Source organism: Lepidochelys olivacea (assembly GCF_965140295.1).
Source record: "Lepidochelys olivacea isolate rLepOli2 genome assembly, chromosome: 11".
NCBI classification, from domain to species: Eukaryota; Metazoa; Chordata; order Testudines; family Cheloniidae; genus Lepidochelys; species Lepidochelys olivacea.
Window position 1 is genome coordinate 60,874,487 of NC_140421.1, and position 21,961 is coordinate 60,896,447.

Here is a 21,961-nt window from a genome sequence, read left to right on the forward strand (position 1 = left end):
GTTGTCACTTTGGATGGGCTATCACCAGCAGGAGAGTGAATTTGTGTGGGGTTGTGGAGGGTGAGAAAACCTGGATTTGTGCTGGAAATCACTTTAGATAAGCTATTACCAGCAGGACAGTGGGGTGGGAATAGGTATTGTTTCATATTCTCTGTGTATATATAAAGCCTGCTGCAGTTTCCACGATATGCATCTGAGGAAGTGAGCTGTAGCTCACGAAAGCTTATGCTCTAATAAATTGGTTAGTCTCTAAGGTGCCACAAGTCCTCCTTTTCTTTTTGCGAATACAGACTAACACGGCTGTTACTCTGAAACCTGTCCAAATTTAGTGAAGTAAAAAATAAACCCCAAAAACACCTTTGAAAAATTGGTTTGCACATGCTCAGTAGGGAACTGCTAGTTACACTGCTAAATTCACCACAGATTCTGTCTGCATTGGGCATGCTCCAGCAATTGCAGCACTAGGCTGCTGCAGGCTGGGCTGGGGCAAGCACAGAGCAGGGAGCCTGTCACTCCTGTGCTCTCCACGAATCCAGAGCGAAAAGTTGTTTGTTTTGAATGCAGTGACAAGAGCTGGACCTGAGGGAGGTGAGGAAGTAGATTAGGACAAGAGGTTTGAGGTGGGAGACTGGGACTGGAGGTTGGTGGGCAGGGGGAAGAGGGACACTGGGAGTGGGAGCTGTGAAGGATGTGAATACTGGGACTGGCTGGGCAAGGAGATTGGGAGTGTGGGGGAAGACTGGGACTCACTGGACATAGATACTGGGAGCTGGAGAGAGAAATGGTATGGGGATGAAGAGCTGGGGGTAGACTGTGACTGGCCAAGCAAGGACACTGGGACTATGAACTGATGGGAGTGGGGGGAAAGATCTGACAAAGAGCTGGGTTGAGAGGAGGGACTGGGACTAGCTGGGCAAAGAGATTGGCACAAGAAGCCGGGTGGGAGCACTGAGATTGGTTGAGATGCTGAGGGAGACTGGGAGTTAACAGGGACAGAGGAGGAGGGGATGGGGTGACTTGAGGCCAGTAGGGGAAGAGAGAGAGATCAGCTGAAAAGGAAGGGAGGGGGAAACTGGGACAGGCTGAGCAAGGAGACTGGGGAAAAGGAGCCAGGAGTGGGTGGGGGAGAAATTGGGAATGGCTGAGCAAGGAGATGGGATGAGAAGCCTGAGGAGAAGAGATCGGAATTGGCTAGTTGAGGAGAATGGGATTGGGACAAGGAGTCAGGAGTGCAGATGACACAGGCCTGGGACAGAGACTGGGCAGAAGGGGTCAAGCTTGGGGTAACTGGGCAGAAGAGTCTGGGCCCACTAGAGAATACTTCCTTGCAAAGTCTGGAATAGAACCCACGATTTGTGAATCTCACCATTCCTGTACTGTCAGTACATATTTGTGAAACTCACTGTCAAAGTGCTCCATCCCTCTCTAGTCCTGGTCCATTATAGAGGATGACAACCTACTTTCACTATCAGTTACTCTGTTAGCTCAACTGCCAGAGGTCTGTGTGGAGAACTTAAATTTTCCAACCCTGCAAATGACCCATGTGGATGCCAATACAATGCGATAAGATGGAATTTCTATTTTTTTAGTTCACTTTTTTAAAAACTTTAAACAAAAGCTACTTTGGGCCCCCTTGTGCATATGCATTATGATAGTCTTTAATTACATAATCACATACTATTTTTTCTCACAGGACTCCTGCTTGATTCACTGCATAGGATGAACTTGCTCTAGGGATGGATCAGGATTGTGTAGTGAAGGAAGCTGTTGTCTGTACAACCCCTGCTTCATTTGCTACAGGAATTGGAAAATGTGTAGTGAATGAGGAAGGGGATTTCAGGAAGAAATGAATGGTTACGTGATTAAGGCAGTTGAATGCTGCCTGGCAGAATTGGATTCTATTTCTGCCTCCGCCAGTGTTTGTACGTGATGTTAGGCAAGTAAGTTAAACCAATTTTTTCATAGGTGGTCACCAATTGTGTGTTGCTGGGTATGAAATGCACAAGTGCTAAGCATTCACAGCTGCAGCCAATGGGAAATGTGCTTTGGTCATAGAAAGTGCTATATAGTGCTATGTACTCTGAAAAATTAGGTGTCACAAATCAGCCACCTAAAATTAGTGGATACTTTTGACCTTAATCTCTCTGTGCCTCAGTTCCTCATCTGTAAAATGAGTACAGTATCCATTCATCTCACAGGGGTCTTGTGAAAGCAAATTGATATTTGTGAAGCACTCAGATACTATAATAATGAGTACCATAGAAAAGCCCATGAAGAAATTAATAATTCTGACTTCAAAGCAGAGTTTGAATAGCGTGGAATAAGGAAGGCCTGGGGCCACATACTGAACAATGAGGATAAAACAAAATTTTGAATCACTGCTCACTGAGTGAGAACCATTCATTCTTTGCACTGGATGAAGCAGGGGTCCTGTGGAACTAAGAGATGTTATGTACTTAAAGACTATATCATAATGCCTACGTGCAAGGGGACCAAATTAAGGTTGTACAGGCAACCTTAATTCTGGCATTTCTTAACTTTTGAGTGGTTGATTTTGCAACCGTGATAATGTTTTTTTATGTAGTCTTTTTGTGTTTAATGTATACAAACACACACATTGCAGTTCTCACCTCAGCAGGAGGCAATAGAAACAACATTTGGTACAGAGGTAATACCTAATGGGACTTTTTCATGCTTTTTGGTGGTCCAATAAAAATATTTTGACAAGCTCTAAGGTTTTAAAAATCTATCATGAAGATACTGTAATTTTAAAAATTATAGCAGGAGATGGTTATCATTAATATCCTAACATTCTATTACCACTGCACATGTATGCACAAAATAACAGAGTGAAATTTTAGATCAACACATTAAAAATTTGTGGAAAAATTATCTCCTCCAATGCACAAGTGTGTTAGTCTCTAAGGTGCCACAAGTACTCCTTTTCTTTTTGTGTTATCATTGAGGCAGGGTTAATGAGGATCCTTGCCTTGTTCCATACAGTCTTTGAAGGGCTTCAGCCTTGCCTCATAGCACTGTCTGGCAAATAATTCCACATTTTGGAAATTAACTTTATCATTTCATTTTTTTAAAAACCCTGTGAAATTCCAAGAAAGAAACTGTATTAAAAGAAATTGAAGACCATGATCCTGATTAATGTTCTGCATGCAAAGTTAAATTTGAGTACTCCTGTGCATAAAGTTAAGCACCTGCACAAATGTTTGCGGTATCAGGACTTAAGATGTAAGACGAAGTACTCAAAAAGTTAACTAACTTTGCCCCACATTCATAAGACTTATGATAGTCTTACACAATCGCATGCTATTATTTCTAAACCTGGTTGGAAATTTTTCATTAGAATATTTGTTGTTGGAAAATGCCAATTTGTGAAAAGCAAAATGTTCTGCAGGTTTCAAAGGAAATTGGCCAGGGCCTTCCAGGCTCAACTAATCTTTCAAAGGAAATTAGCCACGGCTTTGTGGGCTCCTGGCTCCTCATCAGTCTGCCTAGTGGCTGCTGAGGCTCCAAGAGTTTCCAGGTGTCTGGCTTCTCAGCAGCCTGAAAACTTCAAGGCCAAGTTCCAAAGCTCCCAGATTCTTGACAGGTTTCCTGGGATGGGGGCAGTCATGGAGTAGTGGAGGCCAGCGCTTTCAGGCTCCACACTCCTTGACAGCCCCAGAAGCATATTTCATTTCAAAAACAAAATATTCCAGAATTTGACTTCCACAAGAAATTGAGGTTTTGATTTTCCCAATTCGAGCTGAATTTTTTCCCCAAAGCTCAAGTTGTTTTGTTTTTAAAGAGGTGAAATTCACTTTCTTGTTCAGTTATATTTATTTCTACAGGTCCCCTGCTGCATTTGATGTGCAAGCTGAATGGCGAATAGTGAATGAGGCAAGGTTAAACAGTCAATGAGAGGTGCTGAGAGCCAGATTGTTTGCAACTACCATTCACTTTACACTTGTTTAACTGAGGCATTTTCTAGACTAGAATTGAAGGTGTGATGTTAGCCTGTGTTAGCATACATAACACACTTTAAAAGTCTTTTACAGATAAGGCACACTGCCTTTAACACGTGCTAAACTGGTCAAGTTAAACCTGGGGGGAGCCCAGGTTTCAATTCGACCAGTTGAGCATGTGTTAAAGGCAGTTTGCCTTGTCTGCACTAGACTGATGTGTTAGCATACGTTAGCTAATGTGTGCTAATCTATTTTAATTCCTAATCTAGATAAAGCGTGAGAGCACATCTGGGACCTCAGTGGACAGGGTAGGCTTTATAGAGTGAATGAAGCATGATTAAAAATACATATTTAATCCACTGTGCTTCATCCAACCTGTGCTCTGAATTAGTCATATTTATATTCATTAACTAACTAAAGAATGTATTATGATGCAAACACAAAAGTGGCATAATTAAGGTTGTCTGGGTAACCTTAACTTTTGGATTTCCTACCTTTTGGTATGCTTTACTTTACAATTTTATTTTTTTTAAACATAGGTTAAAATTTAGAACTTGCATATAACTTTTCAATGCACTTTAGAGGAGGGTAAGAATTATCTCCATTTTACACATGAGGAAAACTGAGGCAAATATATGAAGTAATTTGTCCAAGATTACTCAGCAGGTCATTGACGGACCTGGGATTGGAATCCAGGTCTCCTGACCCCAGGTCACATGTCCATATACCGATTCTGCAGAATCCTTTGAAATTGAAAATAGCTTTCGATATACCAGTATGTCATGCTCAGTTTTCTGAAGGAATACCGCATTTAAGATAAACTAATGCACCCTATACTAATTAAAATGTTCTGTGACACTCCTGTCTTTGCTTCAAACAGCAGTAAAACCCATTAAGAATGGCCTTATTAAAGAACCTCTTTTCAATAACCAAAGTACCCTTTTCAAGGCAGAGATAGCAAAGAAATCTGTTTTAAAGAGAAATATTACTTCCTTCTACATCAGATTGTTTTTCCTTTGTGAGCTTGAAGATATTGGGTAAAATGCAGTCATGTTGTAAATAAATGCAACACCCATATAAGTCCCTGGCTAACTTCTATGATGTAAATAATGTATATTAATCAGACAACTGGTGTAAATGATATGGTAGTCTAATTTGCAAGAGAAGTCCATCAGGCCTGATTCTGCCATCCTTAGTCATAATAGGTAACAATTCATACTCACATAAGCCCATTAATTGCAATGGGACTGCTTACATAGTAAGGTAGAACCTGACATGAATAAGGTTGGCAAATTACAGCTCTCAGCAGAGATTAAAATGAGTAATTTACACACCAAGGGCACAAACAAGGGAATACAGTAGTAAAACCAGCTACTAGGATGGTGTAAAAGCATAGGGGAGATGCTGCTCTGTTCCCTGATGCAATTTTCCTGCTGCCCCTTCTCAGTGTTACACTCGTTTAGTATATTGGTGCAAGCCCTACTACTTTATCATTTGCACCCACTTATAATGTTTTTTGATCAATTTACTCATGACATTTAATTTACACCACAGTGTAGACTGCAGAATTTGGCCCATTCACTGCAGCAGTATGTTTTATTTGTAAGTTCAGTTCAATTCTATATTTATATTTGCAATTTAAATTACACTGATTGTACTGTCTGTACTTCTTGATTATTTGTATTTTCTGTATATATTTCTTTTATTATAGTCTATTTGTTTTACATAAAATTATATTTGCTTTCTGTGGATCTAACCTCAGAATCTTAAAGCACCAAACAGGTGCGTTATTCGATGTACATAACTTTATATTAATAGCACCAAATGTAACTTGAAGAAAGACTACATAAAATAATTGAAAACCTTTGTTGAGCAGAAGAACAGAGGGTCTTTCCAGTGGCTTCCATCATTTTGCCAGCTTTAGTAGCATCTTGCTCTCCTTGAACCTTTAAAAGGAGCCCTAGCTCATTTTCCTCGTCAGACGTAACTATAAAAGGAAATAATTGCACAATATAAATAGATAAACTAACACTTCCAATGTATTTAATCTTATTAAGAATAGTCCCCAGAGGGTGGGAAAACAAGCACATTATTGTTCAAAGTGATAAGATGCATAAAAAGATCTTTAGGTTTTACAGCATTTATAGTTGATATGGTATGTATTGGGGGGGAGAGGAGGGAAAGAAGGAATAAATTTTAAAGTAAAACACACAAATGTCCAAATCAGACTTCTCAAATACTTTTTCATGTGGCACAGTTGGGCATCTGAGACTCTTTCTTTGGTAGGAGACACAGATAAAGAATATAGAGACATGCTGAACAAAAGACTTTAGTCATTAGTATCTTGTTGTTTATGGTAATTTATTACTACATTTAAAAATACTTTTAATTGAACTCTGATTCATAAAGGATGTAACTTTAATCAGTGATCCTTGTCTGCTAAGGGTCTAAAACTTACTTTTACTATCCTTTGTTATTTGTACTATCCGTAGAACTTTATAGAGATAATACTGCGCCACAATTTCACTTGGAAAAACTTACAATTTTATTTAAAATCATTTACTTTCATAAACAGGGAGGAGCTTTTCTGAAAATTTAGGGAAACTAAAATTAAGTTTTATATAAACCACTGGTCATGTTTTCTAATAGTTGTAATGGCTTCCCTTAGTTCAATGATAGCCTCAAGAATTAGGGCTACTAGAACGAGTTAAATTAGCCATATAACGGAGTTCTTCATTTTCTGCCATTAGTACAAATACAGGTAGCATTAATGTATTCTATCAAGAAATCCCAAATCTTGGCACTCAGTATTTACACTAAAATAGTGACATTCTCTAGAAATTAAAAACCATTTCAAATATGCCAGAAGGTTGTTTCAGATTAAACAGTTATCTGGTTTTAACAATGGATTTAAATTCAAAATATTAAAAAAAAGTAATGATGGTTATTACACTAAATTAAAATACATATGTTATTGCATACCATTGAGTCTCTGCTGGTATTTCTCAATAGTCTTTAGAAGATCTATACAGCTTGCCTGAATGCAGTGAAAAACCTTGGAAAAAAAGAGTTAGTACATTAGTCTATGGAAACAGTAATGTGAATATAAATAAGAAAATGTCTTCTTGGTATATGATAACATTCTACAGCCTAGGATTGAGCAAGTTTACCAGTAAAAGAAATTTAAAGCTAGAGAGATTCTTTTAGAAATCACTTGTCTGTTTCAATTGAGATAATCATATATATGACTTCCATTGGTAAATATTCTTCTAGGCAGAATCTATCCAAAGCCTATGGACCAAATTCATCTCTAGCATAAGCAAATGCAATGAAGCAAAAGGAACTTGCACCTACTTACACTGGGGCTGAATTTGACCTGCAAACAAACTTACCCAATATAATCAGGATAGACATACACAAGAAATGAAGGTTACTTATACAGGGTATGTCTGCACTTCAAGCTGGAAGTGGAACAGCAGCGGGAGGGGCTGGCCACCCTGTGTACACGCGTACCATCTCAGATAGATAAGTACTTGGGCTGCAAAACATAGATTCCATAGCTATTTCCATGCTGTGGACTATATGGGGCCTTCCTAGTTGTTGAAAACCAAGACATTTACAACTATCACCATTACAGCATCATCTGTATTTTCTTTCCAGTCACCATCCATTCTCCAGATGTTTAGTAATTCATTGGATGGTGGAAAAAATCAGTAGCAAGGACATCTGCAGGATGAATGCAAGCATGAATGGATGTGGCAAGGGCCACTGCATGAAGTAGCAACCCAAATGCCATAACACAGTACACAATTTTTGGTTATATATGTGGAAATATAGGAATACCGAAGTGTTAAGTTGTAGCTGGCACCCATGATAGGTGGTGAGGGCTTAGAGGGAAGCTTGAACTGATGACCAGTCACCCATGAGATATCAGGAAGATGGGCCAAGATTTGTTTCTTTTTAGACATTTTAGATCTTTTCCTTGTGAGAAGAGAGGGTAGCAAATACTCAGGAAGCTAAATGACAAGACGGTACTACTGCAACAACGAGTAAAATGTTTCTGTAACAAGGTGGCATGCCCCTTTTAAGGGTAAAAGGCTTTGGGACAGTCAGCCCTATTCTGTTAACCCCACCCTGCTACACCTGTGTAGGGTTGGATTTAAGAGGAAGGAACCTCAGCAGTGGGGAAAATTGAGGAGACAAATTGTCCTATGGCCTAGCTGAAGACAGGAGCCAGTCAGGGACTATAGCCTGCCTGAAAACCTGGGTAAAGGGAAAGTATGCTAGCCTCTAGGTAGTGAGGTTGAAGCCTAGGAAATAGGGTTTGGACAGTTTATTGCAGCTGGGGTTAGCCTGCGAAGGAGGAGGCTAATAGCCAAGCCTGGCTAGGCTGAAGATTTGGTTGTTTTCCTATGTTTGTAGACATTAAGTGACAGACTCTGAGGCCCCAAAAAGGTTGGACTTTGTTACATGGCTTGGCCAGACAGTTGGAATGAGTCAGAGAAAATACTGGGTAAACTAAGGCAGGAATGCTGCAATGTCAGCCATCAGTGATCGTTTCCATTTCCCTAAAGCTTCTATAATAGAGCTAAAAGAGCACTATCGAAAGCTTGTAAAGAGAGATCAGCATGGGTCCTGGGCTGCATGCCGCTGCCTGCCCCTCCCAGCACCAGCAGGGTCCCCAGCACCTGCACCACCCCTGGCCTGCCCCCACAGAGAACCCACGGCCCCCTGGCCCAAGTTTTAGTTAGGGGTATATAGTACAAGTCATGGACAGGTCACTCGCTGTGAATTTTTGTTTACTGCCTGTGACCTGTCCATAACTTTTACTAAAAATACCTGGGATTAAAATGTTGCCTTAGTGATGGTCAGACTAGCTACAAATGTGTGTCATGATGTCTTAAATGCAGCTTCACAAATGTGGTTTGTCTGAAAATTGGTGGTTTTTCCAGTTTGTTGCACTATTATGATGCATGCTTGGAAGAATAGACAGTGATAACCCAAGAAAAATTCTTCTGTTTTTATGTATTAAGGAGATCTGTTTTAACCAAAGATTATCCTTCATGAGAGAGCCTAGGTAATAAAGGAAAGGCTACTGAAATGTTGTGGATAAAAGTTAATGAACGTAATGTAAAACTCACTTATTTAAATAGTTCATATTGTAGTCAAATAGCTTTCATACCACAAATGTTACTGTTGTATCTTACATGAAAGCAGAAGTCTGGAGATGCTCCAAAGATTCAGAAGAATGGATAGTAGAGAAATGTCTGGGTTGTAAGTGTCTTTCCTTACAAAAATTAATGCCTCCATTTAGCACACACAAAACAGGATTTGGACATTTAATTTGTAGCAGATTAGAGATTGCTTATAATGGCTGGCATCTACATCTCAGACTATTTTTCTTAACAAGACATCTGTTGCTTTGATTCCCTTGTTTGGATAGACTGGATTAGAAGAGGAAAATTGACTATAATTTTTCTAAAAATTCAAGATACTACAGAGAAATCATTTTGTAATTTCCTTCCTCCAAGAGAAGGCTTTTTTAAATACACAACATCTGATTTTTTCAAAGGGATTCTAAATCTTATCAATTTTAAACTAGATTGATTAAGGCTGTAGGAGGTCAAATTAATTACCTCAAGTCATACAATCAGTGAGCTGGATCTAGATTTCAATTACTGCCATGTAAATCTGGATTAACACCATTGATTTTGCTAGAGCTGACTGAATGGCACCATTGTTTTTAATTAAATTACTCTGGATTTACAATTGTTTAAATGAAGTCAGAATCTGGCTCAGTGGAATTTAGATCTAGGATTCCTTCTGATTTTCTCATCCTCTTACTGTACTGTAACCTTGTTAAAAATAATAATAACTGTCCACTGCTGGAGGCAGGTTACTGGTTTTACTTTGTGTTCCTGTCAGTAAGAGGGCAATTATTTAATTTGCTTATAAATCGTGTAGCTATATCAAGAGGACCACTGATCTCTTGATGTAAGAAAGAGGGGAAATGTTTTGTGCAGTGCAAAGACAGAGACCTCACTCTGTTTAGCCCAGAATATAAAAGTAGGCAGCCAGCAAATTCCCAAATCACTAAACCCATTGGGCACTGATGATGTCTGTCCAAAAATAATGAAATAAGAACATGGTACTTGCTGAAATGTAAAAGTGCTAACTTGAAAATATTGTTATGCTGAGAGGTACTGGAGACTGACTGGATCACAAACCTCTTTGAGACTGGGTATAAAGGCATCCTTCAGCTGACATAAGTGTCAGGGTAAGTTAATCAGAAGTCCCCCACCTAAGACAAAAGCATGTTGTGAACCCGCTCAGGAATTTTGGACTGAATGGAGGGATTTTGCTAAATTGAGGGGGTGAGGAGAAAGACAGACCACATAGAAACTAAACAGATAAGAACAGAGAGAGGCTGAGAGAAACAGAAAAAGGCCAAGCAGCAGCTGGTAAACACAGTGTGACCTGGAAAAAGCTAGAGAGAGAGAGACGCACTTTTGGGAATGTTGGCTAAAGAGGCTTGGGATTGTAAGCTAAGGGTATGTCTACAGTACGAAATTAGGTTGAATTTATAGAAGTCGGTTTTTTAGAAATCGGTTTTATATATTCGAGTGTGTGTCCCCCCACAGAAAATGCTCTAAGTGCATTAAGTGAATTAACTTGGCGGAGCGCTTCCACAGTACTGAGGCTAGAGTCGACTTCTGGAGTGTTGCACTGTGGGTAGCTATCCCACAGTTCCTGCAGTCTCCACTGCCCATTGGAATTCTGGGTTGAGATCCCAATGCCTGATGGGGCTAAAACATTGCCACGGGTGGTTCTGGGTACATATCGTCAGGCCCCCGTTCCCTCCCTCCCTCCGTGAAAGCAAGGGCAGACAATCGTTTCACGCCTTTTTTCCTGAGTTACCTGTGCAGACACCATACCACGGCAAGAATGGAGCCCGCTCAGGTAACCGTCACCGTATGTCTCTTGGGTGCTGGCAGACGTGGTACTGCATTGCTAGACAGTAGCAGCAACCCACTGCCTTGTGGCAGCAGACAGTGCAATAGGACTGGTAGCCGTCATCGTCATGTCCGAGATGCTCCTGGCTGCGTCGGCCGGGAGCGCCTGGACAGACATGGGCGCAGGGACTAAATTTGGAGTGACTTGATCAAGTCATTCTCTTTAGTCCTGCAGTCAGTCCTATTGAACCATCTTATGGTGAGCAGGCAGGCGATATGGATTGCTAGCAGTCGTATTGTACCATCTTTTGCCAGGCAGGCAAGAGATGAGGATGGCATGCAGTCCTTCTGCACCGTCTGCTGCCAGCCAAAGATGTAAAAGATAGATGGAGTGTATCAAAATAAGAAATAGACCAGATTTGTTTGTACTCATTTGCTTCCCCCCCTCCCGCCCCGTCTAGGGAACTCATTCCTCTAGGTCACACTGCAGTCACTCACAGGGAAGGTGCAGCGAAGTAAATCTAGTCATGTATCAATCAGAGGCCAGACTAACCTCCTTGTTCCAATAAGAACAATAACTTAGGTGCACCATTTCTTATTGGAACCCTCCGTGAAGTCCTGCCTGAAATACTCCTTGATGTAAAGCCACCCCCATTGTTGATTTTAGCTCCCTGAAGCCAGCTCTGTAAGCCATGTCGTCAGTTGCCCCTCCCTCCGTCAGAGCAAAGGCAGACAATCGTTCTATGCCTTTTTCTGTGCAGACGCCATACCAAGGCAAGCATGGAGGCCGCTCAGCTCACTTTGGCAATTAGGAGCACATTAAACACCATACGCATTATCCAGCACTATATGCAGCACCAGAACCTGGCAGAGCGATACCGGGCGAGTAGGTGACGTCAGCGAGGTCACGTGAGTGATCAGAACATGGACACAGATTTCTCTCAAAGCATGGGCCCTGCCAATGCATGCATCATGGTGCTAATGGGGCAGGTTCATGCTGTGGAATGCCGATTCTGGGCTCAGGAAACCAGCACAGACTGGTGGGGCCCCATAGTGTTGCAGGTCTGGGACGATTCCCAGTGGCTGCGAAACTTTCACATGCATAAGGGGACTTTCATGGAACTTTGTGACTTGCTTTCCCCTGCCCCGAAGCACATGAATACCAAGATGAGAGCAGCCCTCACAGTTGAGAAGCGAGTGGCGATAGCCCTGTGGAAGCTTGCAACACCAGACAGCTACCGGTCAGTTGGGAATCAATTTGGAGTGGGCAAATCTACTGTGGGGGCTGCTGTGATGCAAGTAACCCACGCAATCAAAGATCTGCTGATATCAAGAGTAGTGACCCTAGGAAATGTGCAGGTCATAGTGGATGGCTTTGCTGCAATGGGATTCCCTAACTGTGGTGGGGCCATAGACGGAACCCATATCCCTATCTTGGCACCGGAGCACCAAGCCGCCGAGTACATAAACCGCAAGGGGTACTTTTCAATAGTGCTGCAAGCTCTGGTGGATCACAAGGGACGTTTCACCAACGTCAACGTGGGATGGCCGGGAAAGGTACATGACGCTCGCATCTTCAGAAACTCCCGTCTGTTTCAAAAGCTGCAGGAAGGGACTTTATTCCCAGATCAGAAAATAACTGTTGGGGATGTTGAAATGCCTATAGTTATCCTTGGGGACCCAGCCTACCCCTTAATGCCATGGCTCATGAAGCCGTACACAGGCAGCCTGGACAGTAGTCAGGAGCTGTTCAACTACAGGTTGAGCAAGTGCAGAATGGTGGTAGAATGTGCATTTGGACGTTTAAAGGCGCGCTGGTGCAGTTTACTGACTCGCTTAGACCTCAGCGAAACCAATATTCCCACTGTTATTACTGCTTGCTGTGCGCTCCACAATATCTGTGAGAGTAAGGGGGAGACGTTTATGGTGGGGTGGGAGGTTGAGGCAAATCGCCTGGCTGCTGGTTACGCGCAGCCAGACATCAGGGCAGTTAGAGCACAGGAGGGTGCGGTACGTATCACAGAAGCTTTGAAAACCAGTTTCATGACTGGCCAGGCTACAGTGTGAAAGTTCTCTTTGTTTCTCCTTGATGAAACCCCCCGCCCCTTGGTTCACTCTACTTCCCTGTAAGCTAACCACCCTCCCCTCCTCCCTTCGATCACCGCTTGCAGAGGCAATAAAGTTATTGTTGCTTCACATTCATGCATTCTTTATTCATTCATCACATAAATAGGGGGATGACTACCAAGGTAGCCCAGGAGGGGTGGTGGAGGAGGGAAGGAAAATGCCACACAGCGCTTTAAGCACAGCACTTTAAAAGTTTACAACTTTAAAATTTATTGAATGCCAGCCTTCTTTTTTTTGGGCAATCCTCTGTGGTGGAGTGGCTGGTTGGCCGGTGGCCCCCCCACCGCGTTCTTGGGCATCTGGGTGTGGAGGCTATGGAACTTGGGGAGGAGGGCGGTTGGTTACACAGGGGTTGTAATGGCAGTCTGTGCTCCAGCTGCCTTTGCTGCAGCTCAACCATACACTGGAGCATACTGGTTTGATCCTCCAGCAGCCTCAGCATTGAATCCTGCCTCCTCTCATCACGCTGCCACCACATTTGAGCTTCAGCCCTGTTTTCAGCCTGCCACTTACTCTCTTCAGCCCGCCACCTCTCCTCCCGGTCATTTTGTGCTTTCCTGCACTCTGACATTATTTGCCTCCACGCATTCGTCTGCGCTCTGTCAGTGTGGGAGGACAGCATGAGCTCAGAGAACATTTCATCACGAGTGTGTTTTTTTTTTCCATTCTAATCTTCACTAGCCTCTGGGAAGGAGAAGATCCTGTGATCATTGAAACACATGCAGCTGGTGGAGAAAAACAAAGGGACAGCGGTATTTAAAAAGACACATTTTATAAAACAGTGGCTACAGTCTTTCAGGGTAAACCTTGCTGTTAACATTACATACATAGCACATGTGCTTTCGTTACAAGGTCGCATTTTACCTTCCCCCACCGCGTGGCTATCCCCTCAACTCTCTCCCCTCCCTGTGGCTAACAGCGGGGAACATTTCTGTTCAGCCACAGGCAAACAGCCCAGCAGGAACGGGCTCCTCTGAGTGTCCCCTGAAGAAAAGCACCCTATTTCAACCAGGTGACCATGAATGATATCTCACTCTCCTGAGGATAACACAGAGAGATAAAGAACAGATGTTGTTCGAACGCCAGCAAACATACACTGCAATGCTTTGTTGTACAATGATTCCCAAGTATGTGTTACTGGCCTGAAGCGGTAAAGTGTCCTACCATGGACGCAATAAGGCTGCCCTCCCCAGAAATCTTTTGCAAAGGCTTTGGGAGTACATCCAGGAGAGCCGTGAATGCCAGGGCAAATTAATCCTTTCACATGCTTGCTTTTAAACCATGTATAGTATTTTAAAAGGTACACTCACCGGAGGTCCCTTCTCTGCCTTCCTGGTCCAGAAGGCAGCCTTGGGTGGGTTCGGGGGGTACTGGCTCCAGGTCCAGGGTGAGAAACAGTTTCTGGCTGTCGGGAAAACCGGTTTCTCCGCTTGCTTGCTGTAAGCTATCTACAACCGCATCATCATCTTCTTCATCCCCAAAACCTGCTTCCGTGTTGCCTCCATCTCCATTGAAGACGTCAAACAACATGGCTGGGGTAGTGGTGGCTGAACCCCCTAAAATGGCATGCAACTCATCATAGAAGCGGCATGTTTGGGGCTCTGACCCGGAGCGGCCGTTCGCCCCTCTGGTTTTCTGGTAGGCTTGCCTCAGCTCCTTAAGTTTTCATGCGGCACTGCTTCGGGTCCCTGTTATGGCCTCTGTCCTTCATGCCCTGGGAGATTTTGACAAAGGTTTTGGCATTTCAAAAACTGGAACGGAGTTCTGATAGCACGGATTCCTCTCCCCATACAGCGATCAGATCCCGTACCTCCCGTTCAGTCCATGCTGGAGCTCTTTTGCGATTCTGGGACTCCATCATGGTCACCTCTGCTGATGAGCTCTGCATGGTCACCTGCTGCTTGCCACGCTGGCCAAACAGGAAATGAGATTCAAAAGTTTGCAGTTCTTTTCCTGTCTACACTGCCAGTGCATCTGAGTTGAGAGTGCTGTCCAGAGCGGTCACAATGGAGCACTCTGGGATAGCTCCCGGAGGCCAATACTGTTGAATTGTGTCCACAGTACCCCAAATTTGACCCTGCAAGGACGATTTAAGTGCTAATCCACTTGTCAGGGGTGGTGTACGGAAATCGATTTTAAGAGCCCTTTAAGTCGAAATAAAGGGCTTCATCGTGTGGACGGGTGCAGGTTTACATCGATTTAATGCTGCTAAATTCGACCTAAAGTCCTAGTGTAGACCAGGGCTAAGAAACTGCTCCTTTTGTTCTTGGCTCCTCCTGTGTTAGGAGAAGCAGGACTTTGTACATTCCTTGTAAATAAACAAGATTTCATCAAATAAAATACCAGACTCCATCAATTTCTACTTCCAAATAGAACATCCCCAGGGCCCCAAACTTTGGCTCACCACTCGGGTCAAACAGGGGCAACAATGTGATATTTGAAGAGGTAAAAAGAGTGGAAGAGAGAAAGTATGCAGTGGTACTGTAGCTGCATTGGTCCCAGGATATTAGAGACACAAGGTGGATGATGCAATATCTTTTACTGGATCAATTTCTGTTGGTGAGAGAGATAAGCTTTCGAACAGTTAGATTCCAGAGGGGAACTAGGTCCTGGGAGTGGGGCTAGCAAAAAAAACGATAGCCAGATTCAGATCTTAGTGCAAGTCAGATACGTTACACCAGATTTAGGCTGCAGTAAGAGATATTCTATGATTCTATGGAGATCAGAATTGGGTCTGAAGTCTCCACTAACCAACCAAAGAAAATTCAGATTGAAGATTATGAACAACCCAGGAATAGCCAAGGGTGTGGGAATGAGTCAGAAAATGCCTTTTAAAGTGGAGGCCAACCTATTGTATGTGTTATCAGATGTTAAGAATGTAGAAGACAGTCTATTGTGAACCAAAAACATATCATGTTACACATAAACCTACATTACACCAGTGCACACCTAATCCCTGCACCCCAAGCCCCAGACATTTGTTCAGAGCACACACTGCCAAAAAATGACTTAAGGCATCCATGTACCCTAGTCCTAATTCATGAGCAGTGTGCCTTCAGTTATCAAATCAGACACATGGAGGGGTAGCCTTTAATGCTGCATCTGTTCAAAACTGAACAGAAAAGCATATTCCAAAATCCTTTCATAAATAAATCCTTAGTCATCAATCTAGCTGGCATAGTCTACATGCTACGCTTAAGTTAATGCAGAAAACAGTAACAGCTAAATTAGCTCAGTATAGTTTGTTAAAAATATGCAGTGATTTATGTGTAGACAGACTAATGACAATGGTTAACTATAAAGTATTTTATTGTAATAATGCCTTTTGCTTTTGAAAAAGAATCGGTAAGAAATTAATGCCACTCTTACACTAGAATTCACGTGAGATTCAAGTACACAAGTTAGCGTGAATTGCCCACTACACTGCAAGCAAATTTAATCATTTTATTAAGATGATAAAATAAAAAGAAAACGGTACAGAGTTTAAGCATAGAAGTTTCTGGTTATCAGGGAATAAGGTACAGATTATCAAGGGGTGTGAAGTTCGGTTTAGGATCAGGTGGCGTAAGGAATACATAATCTGCAATGTCCCCGATTGGGGGTAAAAGGTTAACGGGTCTCAGTACAGACATTGAGATATGGGGGGATGTTGTTCATATAATGGCTATCATAGAATATCAGGGTTGGAAGGGACCTCAGGAGGTCATCTAGTCCAACCCCCTGCTCAAAGCAGGACCAATCCCCAACTAAATCATCCCAGCCAGGGCTTTGTCAAGCCTGACCTTAAAAACTTCTAGGGAAAGAGATTCCACCACCTCCCTAGGTAACACATTCCAGTGTTTCACCACCCTCCTAGTGCAAAAGTTTTTCCTAATATCCAACCTAAACCTCCCCCACTGCAACTTGAGACCATTACTCCTTGTTCTGTCATCTGCTACCACTGAGAACAGTCTAGATTCGTCCTCTTTGGTACCCCCTTTCAGGTAGTTGAAAGCAGCTATCAAATCCCCCCACATTCTTCTCTTCTGCAGACTAAACAAGCCCAGTTCCCTCAGCCTCTCCTCAAAAGTCATATGTTCCAGTTTCCTAATAATTTTTGTTGCCCTCCTCTGGACGTTTTCCAATTTTTCCACATCCTTCTTGTAGTGTGGGGCCCAAAACTGGACACAGTACTCCAGATGAGGCCTCACCAATGTTGAATAGAGGGGAACGATCACATCCCTCGGTCTGCTGGCAATGCCCCTACCTATACAGCCCAAAATGCCATTGGCCTTCTTGGCAACAAGGGCACACTGTTGACTCATATCCAGCTTCTCGTCCACTGTAACCCCTAGGTCCTTTTCTGCAGAACTGCTGCCGAGCCATTCGGTCCCTAGTCTGTAGCGGTGCATGGGATTCTTCCGTCCTAAGTGCAGAACTCTGCCCTTGTCCTTGTTGAACCTCATCAGATTTCTTTTGGCCCAATCCTCTAATTTGTCTAGGGCCCTCTGTATCCTATCCCTACCCTCCAGCGTATCTACCTCTCCTCCCAGTTTAGTGTCATCTGCAAACTTGCTGAGGGTGCAATCCACACCATCCTCCAGATCATTTATGAAGATATTGAACAAAACCAGCCCGAGGACCGACCCTTTGGGCACTCCACTTGATACCGGCTGCCTACTAGACATGGAGCCATTGATCACTACCCGTTGAGCCCGACAATCTAGCCAGCTTTCTATACACCTCATCATCCATTCATCCAGCCCATACTACTTTAACTTACTGGCAAGAATACTGTGTCAAAAGCTTTGCTAAAGTCAAGGAACAACATGTCCACTGCTTTCACTTCATCCACAGAGCCAGTTATCTCGTCATAGAAGGCAATTAGATTAGTCAGGCATTACTTGCCCTTTGGTGAATCCACGCTGACTGTTTCTGATCACTTTCCTCTCCTCTAAGTGCTTCAGAATTGATTCCTTGAGGACCTGCTCCATGATTTTTCCAGGGACTGAGGTGAGGCTGACTGGCCTGTAGTTCCCAGGATCCTCCTTCTTCCCTTTTTTAAAGATGGGCACTACATTAGCCTTTTTCCAGTTATCTGGGACCTCCCCGATCGCCATGAGTTTTCAAAGATAATGGCCAATGGCTCTGCAATCACATCCGCCAACTCCTTTAGCACACTCGGATGCAGCGCATCCGGCCCCACAGACTTTTGCTCGTCCAGATTTTCTAAATAGTCCCGAACCACTTCTTTCTTCACAGAGGGCTGGTTACCTCCTCCCCATGCTGTGCTGCCCAGTGCAGCAGTCTGGGAGCTGACCTTGTTCGTGAAGACAGAGGCAAAAAAAGCTTTGAGCACATTAGCTTTTTCCACATCCTCTGTCACTAGGTTGCCTCCCTCATTCAGTAAGGGGCCCACACTTTCCTTGACTTTCTTCTTGTTGCTAACGTACCTGAAGAAACCCTTCTTTTTACTCTTAACATCACCTTCCAGGTGGGATTTGGCCTTCCTGATTTCACTCCTGCATGCCCGAGCAATATTTTTATACTCTTCCCTGGTCATCTGTCCAATCTTCCACTTCTTGTAAGCTTCTTTTTTATGTTTAAGATCAGCAAGGATTTTACTGTTAAGCCAAGCTGGTCGCCTGCCATATTTACTATTCTTTCTACACATCAGGATGGTTTGTTCCTGTAACCCCAATAAGGATTCTTTAAAATACAACCAGCTCTCCTGGACTCCTTTCCCCCTCATGTTGTTCTCCCAGGGGATCCTGCCCATCAGTTCCCTGAGGGAGTCAAAGTCTGCTTTTCTGAAGTCCAGGGTCCATATTCTGCTGCTCTCCTTTCTTCCCTGCGTCAGGATCCTGAACTCAACCATCTCATGGTCACTGCCTCCCAGGTTCCCATCCACTTTTGCTTCCCCTACTAATTCTTCCTGGTTTGTGAGCAGCAGGTCAAGAAGAGCTCTGCCCCTCGTTGGTTCCTCCAGCACTTGCATCAGGGAATAAGGTATGTTCAGGTATGGAGTAAAAGGGGTAGAGACGATGAGGATGGATTTACCCTCATTTGGTGAGATTTAATGTTCAGTGAATTTATGGTTCCAATTCATATGGTCCAGTGGAAAAAGTCTCTCAGTCCCTTTCTCGTAGTTAATGCACGATTTCGTACTGGCTCACACCTCCTGGTAGTGTCGGTGGCCGGTGATGTGTTTGATGTAGATGTCTCTGGACCATCGGATGGCGTCCGAGACCATGAGGCATCTAGAAACATGGACATCTGCAAACAGAATGTATGGAGGATGCAGGCAGAGGGGAATAACCGTGATCAGTAGCAGTGCCACATGGAAACTAAGGAACTGTGCCAAGTATACCACAAGGCCAGGGAGTGCCGCAATCGATCTGCTGCTGAGCCGCAGATGTGCTACTTTACAAAGGCCTGCATGCCATACTTGGTGGAGATCCCACCAGTACTCTGCAGGATACCTTAGAGAAGCCTGACACAGAAAGTCCTGCCATGAACAGTGATGAAGAGAAAGAGGAGGGGACAGTTGGGGGGCTTCAGCTGTCCCATGAGCCAGGACCTACTGAAGACCCCACCACAGTCCTGGCAGCTGAGCATGGACAAGCCCAGTGAAGGGGTTGGGACCTTGGGTAAGTGTGCACATACGTTTTTCCTTAAACCTTTACATTTAAAGAGGTAGCAGTACAACAAACAGAGGTAGCGTTGGCATCTGCATTTCATTCCCCTGTTGAGTTAAATGGCGAGGGGAAGACAGGGAAGCCATGTGGAGCAGTTTGTTTATATACACAGGCAGATGTCCCTTGTATCCTCCAGCGAGATCTTGAGGGAACTTTAATGGAAATACTCTTTAATAATCTCCAAAGGTTGATAAGGCTGGCTGCATTATTTCTTCCTTCTTGGTGGGACACTTTCCCACAGCACTCTGTGATGAGTTTGATTGGCACCATTGCAGTACACAGGCTAGAGGCATATGGGCCCAGGTGGTTTCAGAAGGCCAGTAGCAGCTGTGCTCTCTGTGCCTTTGTTGCCTTCAGGAATGAGATATCAGCTTAAAACCACCACTGCCTGTGGACAGAATCATAGAAACCAATTTTTTCAATCTTCCCTTATAGATCATGTTTTCTAGACCTTTAATCATTTTTGTTGCTCTTCTCTGGACTTTATCCAATTTGTCCACATCCTTCCTGAAATGTGGCACTGAGAACTGGACACAATACTCCAGTTGAGGCCTAATCCGCGCAGAGTAGAGCAGAAGAATTATGCCATTGCCTTATACTCATAGCCATGGAATAAGAACTGAACTTCTATTGTTTCATGCAACTGAAGTTCCCTCCCCCATACTCATCCCTAGCAGGCAATAGTTTTTATGGCTGGAGTTGGGGAGCAGTGCTGTGCAGAGGCGCTCTACAGCCAAAGTGTTAATAAATGTGTCTTATTAAGTTTTATGGGACTAAGGGAAGTGAGGTTTGAAAATTTTCTTTCCCTTTCTGGTATGACTGTAAATCCAATGATACATCTGTCTGCTTTTATCAGCAGCAGTTGCTGCTGTTGCAGCTTTGAGGGATGTCCCCTCCACACCTGCAATATGGCTAACCCTGATGAGGAGGAGAAAAAAAGAGGATGAGGGAGAACGTTTAGTGAGATTGTGTTCCAATGCAGCATTGGTTTCCACAAACACCAGGCATGTCAGACAGTATGGAGAAGGAAAGAAGGGAGACAGGCCCAGGAATCCCAGCAGGAAAAGGAGAGGAAGATGCATCAGGACATAATGGGTCTTTTCAGGCAGCAAACCCAAATGATGCAGACCCTGATTGACCTACATGTCCAAAAATCCTGGCCTCTCCACTTTTTGCAGTCCTTGGAGAACTCCACAGCAGCAACTCCCTACAACCCCCCTCCCCACATTCCATGTGGCATCATAGGCCACCTCCTTACCCCCACCATTCCATACGGGGGGGACAGCAAAGAAAACCACAGCTTCACAATTATGTGAGAGCCACAGCTAGTGTATGCATCACCACAATGGACTACATTTGTGCAATGAAATGGAAAGAAATTATTGCTGTCTTTCCAATTTCAAAGCCCCATTTCAAAGCCCCAAAGGACAGTCCATCACAGAACACCACTGTGGCTGACTGTTAGAGTGTGGTTTCAAATCCTCCTTCAGGGGCATAGCTGTACATTGGGCTCTTGTAATAGCCCATGTCTGGCAATAGCCCATGTCTGGCTGTTCAAAGTCAGCAGACAGCTTCTCCACCTCCTCCCAGTCAGCAGCTTTTCCCCCTTTGCCTGACAGATGTTACACAGGACACATCAGGCAGTTACAACCATTGGGATATTTTTCTCCACTGAGACCCAATCTACTGAGTAAGCAGTGCCAGCATTCCTTCAATCTACCAAAATCACATTCAACAGTCATTCTACACCTGAGTCAGTCATTGAATCTTTCCTTGATGCTATTGAGGCTTGGGGCTCATGTATAGCTTCATCAGCAAAGGGTAGATTGGGTCCCTCAAATCACTATTGGAGTTTCAATATCCCCAAAGGTAATCTGCTGATCTGGAAACAACATGCCTGTTTGCAGCTTTCTCAACAGTCCTGTATTCTTGAAGATGTGAGCATCATTCACCTTCCTTGACCAGCCCACATCAATATCAGTGAAGGGAAGGGTCCCCAGTGATCCATCAACACTTGGATAACTATAGAAAAGTAGCCCTTTCTGTTGAACTCTATGGCAAGGTGGGCTGGTGCCAAAAAAGCAATGTGCATGCCATCTATTGCCCTCAGTCCAGTTCAGGAACTTCACTGCTATAAATCCATCCACTATGTCCTGAATATTGCAGATAATCACAGTCCTGCATACCAGCAGACAAATAATGGCCCTAAACGCTTGCATGATGACAGCCCCCACTGTGGATTTTC

The 21,961-nt window shown here is 43.6% G+C and overlaps 1 protein-coding gene and 1 long non-coding RNA gene across 2 annotated transcripts in view; one reads left to right on the forward strand and one right to left on the reverse strand.

Annotated features, from left to right (window-relative positions):
- ICA1L (islet cell autoantigen 1 like) overlaps nucleotides 1–21,961 on the reverse strand; it is a 55,696-nt gene that overhangs the window by 22,094 nt on the left and 11,641 nt on the right. Inside the window, exons 4-5 of the mRNA XM_084643104.1 lie at nucleotides 6,942–7,014; nucleotides 5,823–5,946 (exon numbers count right to left, since the gene is read on the reverse strand). Of these exons, the coding sequence (XP_084499230.1) occupies nucleotides 5,823–5,946; nucleotides 6,942–7,014 (197 nt within the window). The remainder of the gene's footprint in view (nucleotides 1–5,822; nucleotides 5,947–6,941; nucleotides 7,015–21,961) is intronic.
- Nucleotides 1–21,961, forward strand: part of LOC311528279 — a 33,160-nt gene that overhangs the window by 4,713 nt on the left and 6,486 nt on the right. The window lies entirely within an intron of this gene.